The following is a 10,460-nucleotide window of genomic DNA, read 5'->3' as shown; positions in this document are numbered from 1 at the left end:
GTAATAATGAATTTGGTAATTATTCAGAGTGAGCCATTAATGAGAAATAATGCTCTGATCAAGGTGAAATTTTTCAGACATTCCAAATTTCAGGTTTAGATCACGATCCACTATGAAAAAATTGCTATCGCATTTGATTTTCCAAAAAAAAAATAGAAAATGTTCACAAAGGTAACCCACTTATTTCTCTTATACACTGTTGATTTGTGATTTACCATTACCATGAATTCAGCCACTTACAAAAATAGGAGATCAAATATTAATATATTCTACATATAGTTTTATACCAATTTATTTCTGTAGAGAATATAAAATGTTCAATTTCCCTCAGAATTGGACTTTATTCAAATTAAAAAATTTTAAGTCATCAAATCACCATTCTTGAAATTACATTAATTTGGGTGATTTGAACCTATACTCACCTTTTTTTAAAGTAATCCAGTCCCTAGTTATATTTGTATTTAAAATGCCCAGTGCTATACTCTTGAGATTCTTTCGGAACAACAGGAAAACAGCACCATAATATAAACGCAATAAAAGCAACTATAGTTCCGATCAGAAGAATAATATCTTCGAATGCCTGAAAAATAAAAAAATATCAGTTAAGCTGAAGCATCCTCAGAGAGAGCATCCTCTGAGGAGCATCCTCTGAGGAAGCATCTTAAAATACACGTTCTTACCGGTTTTTCGCCTAGTAAAACATTATTGAGCAGAAAGAGCAAATCGTCGAGTGGAGTGAGCATTTTACTTACAGACAATAAAATTTGTTTGGTTTCATAATTCAATCCGCATATTTATGCCTTTTGCAGGTGATAGTGATACCTTTGTCTATTGGACAAAATTACTATTTTTGTTGAGGAATAATCAGACCTTTTCCGAATGTCCTTGAATATTCGAATTAATGTTTATGATACGAAAATAAGTTTGGTTATGCAACTCCGTAGGTAGCGCAGAACACTTATGTAGGTAGTTCCGAAATGTAGTTCTCCTACCATATTTTCCGTCCGTAGTTCAGTTTTCCTACTTATTTTTGTGAATTGTGACGGAAGACGGGAAGACTGAAGTTGAGGTTGAGAACTTGTAGGCTGTTCTGTTACTGTAGTTGTTGTTTTGTCGTGTTTAGTGTTCGGAGTTTTTCTGATTTGCTGTGCTTAAATTGATACGGTTTTGTTTAATATGGCTAAATTAACTTTACGTGCGAGTGTGATTCTTTTTTATTCACTTATTTTTATAGAAACTTCTGGAATACACGCATCTGATGGTATGTTAACCCTTCAAATAATTTATTATTAGGTCACATCAAAACAGATTGCTTTCTAGTCTGTAGCTACTTGAAGCAGTATATTTCGAGACTTTTGTATTAAATCTGCTTTTCTTTTCTTCTAATGAATTATAAATATAATCTAAATTAAGTTTAGTGTTTTGTATTGCTCCACAATTTAGAATATTTGCGTGAAGGAGACAACCTGTTGCTGATTCATTCTATAATACGAAACAAAACAGGAATGATATTTAAGTTCAGCAGTTATTATTTATTTTCAAATTTATGTTATCCTAGAATAGTTAGTTTCTGATCAGTTTAAATATGTTACGTATTTTAATCAGGGATCTGTACCTATGTTAGAAAAATTACCCTTGAATTGTGATATAATAATAACAACAATAACCATTTTAGATCGCCATAAATTAGTACTAATGTTTGTTGAATGTATAAACACTAAGTAGGTAAACTTGATCTTGAATTTCCAGACTTTTTTTATGCCATATCACGCTTCAAATTCGTTTCATTTAGATGAGAAAGTAGGTATCTCATTTCAGTTTTTGCATCATTATCTTCAATATGTATTGCCCATTTTTGGACTAATCTTTATTTAATTTGATATTCACTTTCACCTTAATGAGAAACAATAGCTTCAGAGCCCTCCTTCATTTAGACATATTAAGTATTTTGGTTTATTTGAACTGTTGATAATATTATGAATATTACTTTATAGAAGTTACGCATTTTGTGAGTATTGAAACTTGTAAAGTTGATTGTTGCTAACTCTCTTCAATGATACATATTAGGTATTTATTACTGAATTACCTTTTCACTTTCTAGTCTGTTGAATGTAACCTTGATAGGCTTAAAACTGATAGGGAGCACTTATGTTACGTTTTTGTGCGGCTTGTTCTAGAGAAATAACGGACCATCATAATTCTCTAATTTTATGCCGAGTTTTATCTTTAATGATTCGACTAATTGATAAAGAACTAGAGTTCAAAATCAATTCTGTCCGGCCGCCGTGTACACGATAACTCTCGAACGGAATGTGCTAGACATGACATTTTACAAGGTAGGTTCAGGGGGCAAATCATCTTATCAGTGAACCTTATATATACATAAAATTCTATCAAAATTACACAATTTTTTATCTTTCAACATACAGGGTGTATATGAATAACATCGAAAAAATGTTTTGGGTAATTCGGTGATGAAAATTAAGGTTAGTATATGGTAAAACTGAAGAACAGAAAACCGAAGATTAACAAAAAAAATCCAATAAATATTATAATTGTATTGATATTCGACAGGTTTTTGTTCCTTGGTTGTTCACTATTGTAAAAGTCTAATCCTAGTTAAATCATGATTTGCTCGATAATTTGGTTGGTTCTTGTTCAATAAAATGCTGTTTAACATGAGCTTGTAATAAATTTACTTATGTTTTTCTCGTAAATGCTCAAGTTATCGAAAAAACTTGTAAAGATAACAATATTAGTAAATGGCCTTTAATCGATTTTTTCAAAGGAAAAATTTTTATCCGAAAAAAGTTATAACAAAAAATATATTAGGGGTTGACTATTTCAACCCCTTTCAAGAATATTTTAGGTTTGAAAAAATTCCGAAATGTTTAGTTTTATTGACAAATAATATTTACAAAGTTTCGTGTCTTCAGTTCAATAAACATGAAAAATAAAAAAGAAACACAATTCATCTTTTTAATCTTCGATGGGGTGTAACTTTTCCGGGTAGGGTTGTTCAAAAATCATATTTTCGGTGTTATTCAAATACACCCTGTATATATAGGGTTATTTATCAGCTCACCGTCAAACTATGCCATAAGAAAGGTCATTAAATTTTAACAAAAAAACATTATAGGAAAATATGTGCGATTTCAATTATGAATAAAATGAGTAAATAAATGTTTTAAAGAGTTTCATTCATGTCTATTGATATTATTCATTATTAACAAAAAAGTATCCTTAGAAATAAACGTGAATAGTACATAGAAACAATAGTAAATACGAGAGTTAATAGTTCACTGACGTTTCCATTGCATTAACCATAAATGAATTTGATATCTGCATACTCTTCCGTGCTGAAAGCTAAAATTTTAGTGTAACAGAACTCGACAATTAGATAATGATAATGAAGTGACAAGTTTACGCTTATTTCTGAGCATATTTTTTGTTATTAATGAATTACATCAATAAACATTAACGAAACTTTAGAAGCCATTCATTTTCTTGAATAATTGAAATCGGATATAATATGTTCCCCTAAATTTTTTTTGTTAAAATTACATAATATTTCATATGACAAAGTTTGTCGGTGAGCTAATGAATCACGATGTAAATGTTTTTTTGAGATAGAGTAATACAAAAAATTATTAACTTCAAATAATAAATATGTCTACACTACTGTAGATAAATCTCAGTATTAACAGAGGAAATGTGAAAGGGGCATCATACATTTCAACTCTCCTTTCAACGTATTACAAGAGCAACCGGTGTGAACCTAGATGCAAGTTTTCGTCTCGATCGAATTAAGTGATTTTGCAATAAATAGGAAAACAAAACTTCGAGGTTTCATATTTCGTCGGATTTTACCCATTAACGCCATTACTGTAACATTCGAGATACCTTCGTTTGAGACCATTCCAAGCCCAAAATTCGAAAATTGCAGATATTGTGCCGAAGTTATAGAGAAGCCTTTTCGAAGAACGAGCGCTCAAAATAAATGTAAGGAAATTTTGCAGTTGAAAAATCAATGAACACAGAACTCGACCAAGACAAAATTATAGAATCGGTGAAAGAACCAATTTATTTTTGGGTGTGCTTCCTACAAGTGAAGGAACTTCCATTAGTTAGATAAGCAGTGAAATAAAATATTCTCTGACACGCTTGGTAAAAGGAAATGTTTATTGATATTCCTTCAACGTGGTTTGAACTTGAGAAACAAGTCGTGTCATTTCCACCTTTATCGAGAAATAGATATGTATATAAATAATCATAGTTTGTAGTGTATGTACATAAGTTTTGTTTGCCATTGATAATCGATGGGAATGATAAGATTAAGGTATGAGTTATTCATATTTTCTTTTCGGCATAAAAGTTCGTCTTATCTAGTCTAGAAAGTTTCTATTTATGAAAAACTACAAGTTTTTCATTTGAATAAACCGAAATGATAATGTACACATCGGAATTCCGAACAGACGATTATTAAATATACATATACCAAATGCCTGATCTTGAAAACAAACATTAAACTGTTCTTTGTGTACAATAGAAGTTCAATTGAACTCGTCATAAAGCAATAAATCATTTCTTTATGAGTCTACCAACTCATGATTCCCCATTGTTCTTATTAAAATATCATTCAATCGAAAAATAAGGTGGATCCTAATTTACGAATAGAACAATGAAGTTGTAGTTAACACTCTCCATTTCATGAAATATTCATTTTTCAGAAATCAAAAGTTACCTTTTATTTCTGAAGATGATATAGTTATTTTCCTAACAAGTGTGGAAAGTTATACTTTTCCGCAATAGACTGCAGTTGACCGAACGACGCGAAGCTATCAAGTGCGGAAACGGCACTTTCCACACTTGTTAGGAAAATAACTATATCATCTTCAGAAATAAAAAGTAACTTTATTTCTGAAAAATGAATATTCCATGAAATGGAGAGTGTTAACTACAACTTCATTGTTCTATTCGTAAATCATTTCACTTTCACTTTCCGCACGCATATGCGTGCGGAAAGTGAATAGCAGGGCTTTTTCTCCCCCGCGAGTATATAAAAATGCAGGTTTGTCTAGCTTTCAGTTCAATAACTTTGGCGTTGGATAGAACAACTGTTTTTATGAAAAAAGTTCATATCCTAATAAGCTTCGATTTAGAGATACAGGGAAAACCTGTGAAATATGATCTTTAAAGAACCATTGAATGATTTTATTTTCACCAAATCCCAAAACAATGGACTTCTCAGACTGGATAATAATTTTTGAACTAGCCAAAGAGCACTTAGATTTCAATCAATCAAAGACAACATTTCATAAAATTAATTACATAAATTTTCAAAAAATATGATCGAAGAATTCATTTTGATAAACAACAAAATATAATAGATTATGATTTTGTGGTAAATACAGAGAATACTTGCAACAAAATGATAAAATTGGATATTTGACAAATATAGTCGATAGTGGACTCTAGAAAACAACCGATGAGGTTTTTTCAAGGTTGAAGCTACACTATTTTGAATGCTGGAACAATTCATGGATTTTCACCTGTATGTGATTTAACTCTTGACATAAGGATTACCACCTTGTGATCATAAGGGTTACCAAAAATCTAATAATGGAAAAATATTTCAAAATTCAGTTGTTGAACAATTAATACCTTTTCTACAAATAGTTGGCGAAATGTGTTAGATCCCAACACAGATAACAAATTACAAGAATTCTTTGGTGAAAGATTTTTATTTTTTCCGACATCCAGCTATGTAAATAAGAAACTGTAAACAATCTATAGTTCATTTTTATTCTATTTCGAAATTGAATATTGTTAGGTATATCTCTTTTTTGGCTTTAGCTGCTATACTATTCAAATTATCAAAGTTTTCTGTTTGCTTCTCTTGTTTAGCTGCCACACCTAAAATGGATCATAAATCCTGACATAATATAGCACGTTTAGAGTTATATGATTATAATTTTGTAAACAGGTACCCAGCATACATCAAAAATGCAATAATTATTCAAGAAGCTTTTAGTGGAAATGATCATATTTTAATGATCTTCGATGGGGTCTTCTATCTATCATGGGCGGCTCTTGTATAAATAGATATCTCTAGATTATGGAGTTCCTTGAAATGTGAAAGCATTCCACTATATTTTTGGGCTATCAAACATGATTTCCCATATATAGAATCATGACTGCATGCCTCTCTTCGTAATTTCGAAAATTTGGGACCTAATGAAACCACAGCAATTTTCAGTAATATTTTTGTAACCAGAAATGAAGCCGCGACTGGACGTTCAAGACCTACTTCGATTCCTGAATGGACTATATATCTCATATAAATAGGCCTACTAGTATCACGCAAAATCTATTATTGACCTAATTTTTGTTAAGGAGAACAACTGTTTACAAGGCAAAGTTGAAGTTGATCCAGTTGTTTTGATTTCGATATAACGGACCATTGTACAAATTTCCTAGCATATTTTTCAAGAAAATCAAAACCTTCTGAGATTGAGTCGCATATTAAACATAAAATCAATTATAAATTATAAACTGAATTGATCAATTGAAAGGACTGGTTGGAGAGTGGTATTGATAAGTAATGACTCATAGGTATAAAATGAAGTTTATCCACAAGTTACATTAATAAAGGGTGTTTTTTTAGAGCTATAGAACTTTAAATTGCATAAAACAACGATGGTTTATTCGATTGACATGAATTTTATTTATCCGCAAGATAATCTTGTGGCATTACATTTTAAATATGATTTCTGGCATATGACCGCCACGGCTGGCTCGGATGTAGTCCAATCTGGACGTCCAATTTTCGATGACTTTTTCCAACATTTGTGGCCGTATATCGGCAATAACACGGCGAATGTTGTCTTCCAAATGGTCAAGGGTTTGTGGCTTATCCGCATAGACCAATGACTTTACATAGCCCCACAGAAAGTAGTCTAGCGGTGTTAAATCACAAGATCTTGGAGGCCAATTCACAGGTCCAAAACGTGAAATTAGGCGGTCACCAAACGTGTCTTTCAATAAATCGATTGTGGCACGAGCTGTGTGACATGTTGCGCCGTCTTCTTGAAACCACAGCTCCTGGACATCATGGTTGTTCAATTCAGGAATGAAAAAGTTAGTAATCATGGCTCTATACCGATCACCATTGACTGTAACGTTCTGGCCATCATCGTTTTTGAAGAATTACGGACCAATGATTCCACCAGCCTATAAAGCGCACCAAACTGTCAGTTTTTCTGGATGTAACGGTGTTTCGACATACACTTGAGGATTAGCTTCACTCCAAATGCGGCAATAACTCTGATGGCCAATTTCAGTTTTTACTTATGACGTCATCCATTTTTACAGAGTGACTAAAATGACTACCCCAATTTTTTTGCTGATTTATTTAGAAAAGTTGGTGCCATAGTTAAGATTTTTTTTTTTGAGAATATAACAAATTTGCTGTGATAGTTAAAATGAAACTTTCATGGAAGAAAATTTTTTTTCAACCCAAAAAACAAACGAAATTAAGCGCAAATGTTCAAATTGGGCTGAGTTAACCAATTGACACTGACGTATGTTCCTAATCAGGATATGTGGTAGCAATAAGATGGGACTCCCCACTCTGGAAAAAACGTACGTCAATATCTTGAAGCCACATTTCCTGGAAGCTGGATATGACGTAGAGCCCTCGGTAGAGCCCCCTTAGACTTTTTTTTGTGGGTCATTTAAAATTTATTTCAATAGGCCAAATAATTCAGAAGAATTACGGCAAATAAATCACTCCTGAAGTCCTTGAGCCAAGTGTACCAAGAGTTTACCTCATGTCGGTCAGAGCCAAATGGTTAACACAGCACATACTCTAATCATAATGAAATTCTTATTTCGAAATACCCCACTTGTCATCATTGATCTGTGGTATTTTTTTTTAGCTTTTTAAATGATACGTAGGCTGGCAGAATACGTTCTACGCATAGTTTCAAAGGGATAAGATTACTACTCAACTCCGGGTGGTATCGTGTTTCACCACTTACGAACCAGCCTGTAGAGCCAAAAATAATTTGAGCTTATGCGCTGAGTACTGTCGATTCCGTCAAAATTAAAATCATTCTCCAAATTCCCAAGAGTTATCGACCGATCGAGCACCATTGACTCATACTGTATAGTCCTTTCACATCAAAAGTTGCTCATAAAAGAAAAATGGAATACCTCTTATACTTTCAGAGAAGAGCTCTGAACAGCGAAAGGACGTATCTTTTTTTTTTGCGATTTTTGGGTACTACACATCCCAAAACGTGTGTTGTGAAAATTTTTGGAAATAATAAGGTGAAAAAACGCTTAAAGGGATTGTCAAAATTGATCTCGCCAAGTTACCACAACTGTCTTCTAAAACTCAGAGTTTGAATGCATCACTATTGCATCACCACTTACTTCATTGATTTGATCGAGTTGGTAATATGTCCGATCGGTATCCGAGAGGTTCTTCAATATATGTACCGGGAACTTCTGATCCATATTGCAATATTTGTCTAGTGTACACATATCATGGAATTATAAAAGTGGAATTCAAAATGCTATGTACTACATATCATTCGTTGAGCTGCTGCTCTACTGTTAATAGTATCAGACTTTCATGAAATATTGCATATTAAATAAATCAACTGACGAATTTTATTCGTATTTTTAGCCTTCATTACTAATATCCACTAAGACTCCTCAACCTACGTCTGCAATATCGTTCGTTCTCCTCAACCAGAGGTCGTTACATTGAACTTTGTCCATTTCTACGTTGGAGATTCAAGGACACGTCTAACACCTATGTATGTAATCATAAATATCAGCTATGAGAGCTGAAGAACGTTGGCAAAATTGAACGTGTCTCCCTTATTTTAATTGATTGAAAAAACATCCCACTCCAGTAGATTGCTGGCTTCATTCATTCCTTTTTCTTGAAATATAGTGTTGTATGTTGTCCGTCTGCATCTATCTGACCCCAAATTCTTGACGAAATCGATTAATCAACAGACAGTGACGTGGTGGAAATTATTTATCTGTAGTATCGAACCAGGTCAAATAGTAGTTATATATGCGATTATGTTGATAATCACTGTCATTTATTTGTTGATTCGCGATTCGCCACTTTCAGACGAAAATTAGTTGCGAGGGTATGGGTGCGAGAAAACTTTTTCGTGGTTCATCATTCCCAATAATGAATGTTCATATCGTTCAAGAAAAAAAAAATTATAATTTTGGTTAATCTAAAATTCGTTTATAGTTATTTATGCAACAAGTGCAATAAACAATTTTTGCACGAGTTGCATACAACATTTCTTCTACGTTCATGCAAAAAGCAAAAAATGATTTATTGAGGTGCGGCACTAGGTGTAGGAAAATGAAAAGCGCAACTTGAATACTTTATTATTAATATCGATTTGCATTGAAACAGGAACTAATACGTTACGAACAATTTAACTCAAACTTTATTTTTACCCTCAATGTTGAAAGCGAATGAACAATTGGTGCAATTTTCAATATGAATATTTCGTAGTGAAGTACTTTTTAAATCCACTTTTTGATTTGTTACTGCTGTAAACCTACTAGTACCATAGTATAAGGAAAGGATAGTAAGCCAGTGTAGTGCTTTTTTAGATTTTGTTGATGTTGAGCGCCATCTAGTTGCACTCACGTTTAACCTCGAATTTTACTGTCCTTGTTTTACTTGGTCCGTAAAGTTGAGCCCTCTGAAAAAATTGGTGTTATTTTGAAGAACTAAAATATTTGAAATAGAGTGGTCAAAAGATTTCTATATTTTGATATTATTATCTATTATCGAGTTACTTCTCCACTTTGGGTAGTCAATAGTGTTCGATATATGCAACCCGTAACACACCCGGATCCAACTACAGTAGCGACCCCTGGTGACGAGTTCCTTGCCGTCAAACGGCGGTTGTCTTACTATCCATTCCTTATACTATGCTAGTACTTGGTAAATGTACATCCTTATTTCCTTCAGGCTGAAATATTTGTTTGTCATGATGACAGCACGTTGAAGTAGAAAGACAGATGAGTGCAATAAAAACTTTATTGCACTAGTGCAATAAAGAACTTCTTTTTCCACTAAATATAGTTCAATAAAGTTTTGCTTTTTGCATGAATGTGGAAAAAGCAATTATTGCATTATTTGTTGATGGCAATTCCAAAAGAAGGAGTTTACTTTGGATCTGGAGATGAAAAGAAGCTACCAATGAATTTCTTTTAACTGCTTTTGTTCAGGTTAGATCTATTGGTGGTGACTAGTGAATAATTGATATATTTTCTTCCTTGGAAGGCTTGTATGTTTCCATAATTTCCATATTTATCCTTGGGTAGTAGCTCTGAATAAGGGATATTAGGGAGCTTCGATTGAAATTACACTTCCTCTTCCGATTTCGGTTCCGAAACTTTTGAATCGG

General features: G+C 32.8%; 1 protein-coding gene across 1 annotated transcript in view; it reads left to right on the top strand.

The window, feature by feature from the left end:
• Window positions 1-956: 956 nt before the first annotated feature.
• LOC123679025 (plexin domain-containing protein 2) overlaps window positions 957-10,460 on the top strand; it is a 45,764-nt gene continuing 36,260 nt past the window's right edge. Inside the window, exon 1 of the mRNA XM_045616340.1 lies at window positions 957-1,261. Coding sequence (XP_045472296.1) covers window positions 1,177-1,261 — 85 coding nt within the window. The 5' untranslated portion in view covers window positions 957-1,176. The remainder of the gene's footprint in view (window positions 1,262-10,460) is intronic.

This window comes from Harmonia axyridis, chromosome 4 (genome assembly GCF_914767665.1).
Source record: "Harmonia axyridis chromosome 4, icHarAxyr1.1, whole genome shotgun sequence".
Classification (NCBI taxonomy): domain Eukaryota; kingdom Metazoa; phylum Arthropoda; class Insecta; order Coleoptera; family Coccinellidae; genus Harmonia; species Harmonia axyridis.
The sequence above is the reverse complement of the archived record's forward strand: the minus strand, read 5'-3'. Positions and strand labels throughout refer to the sequence as shown.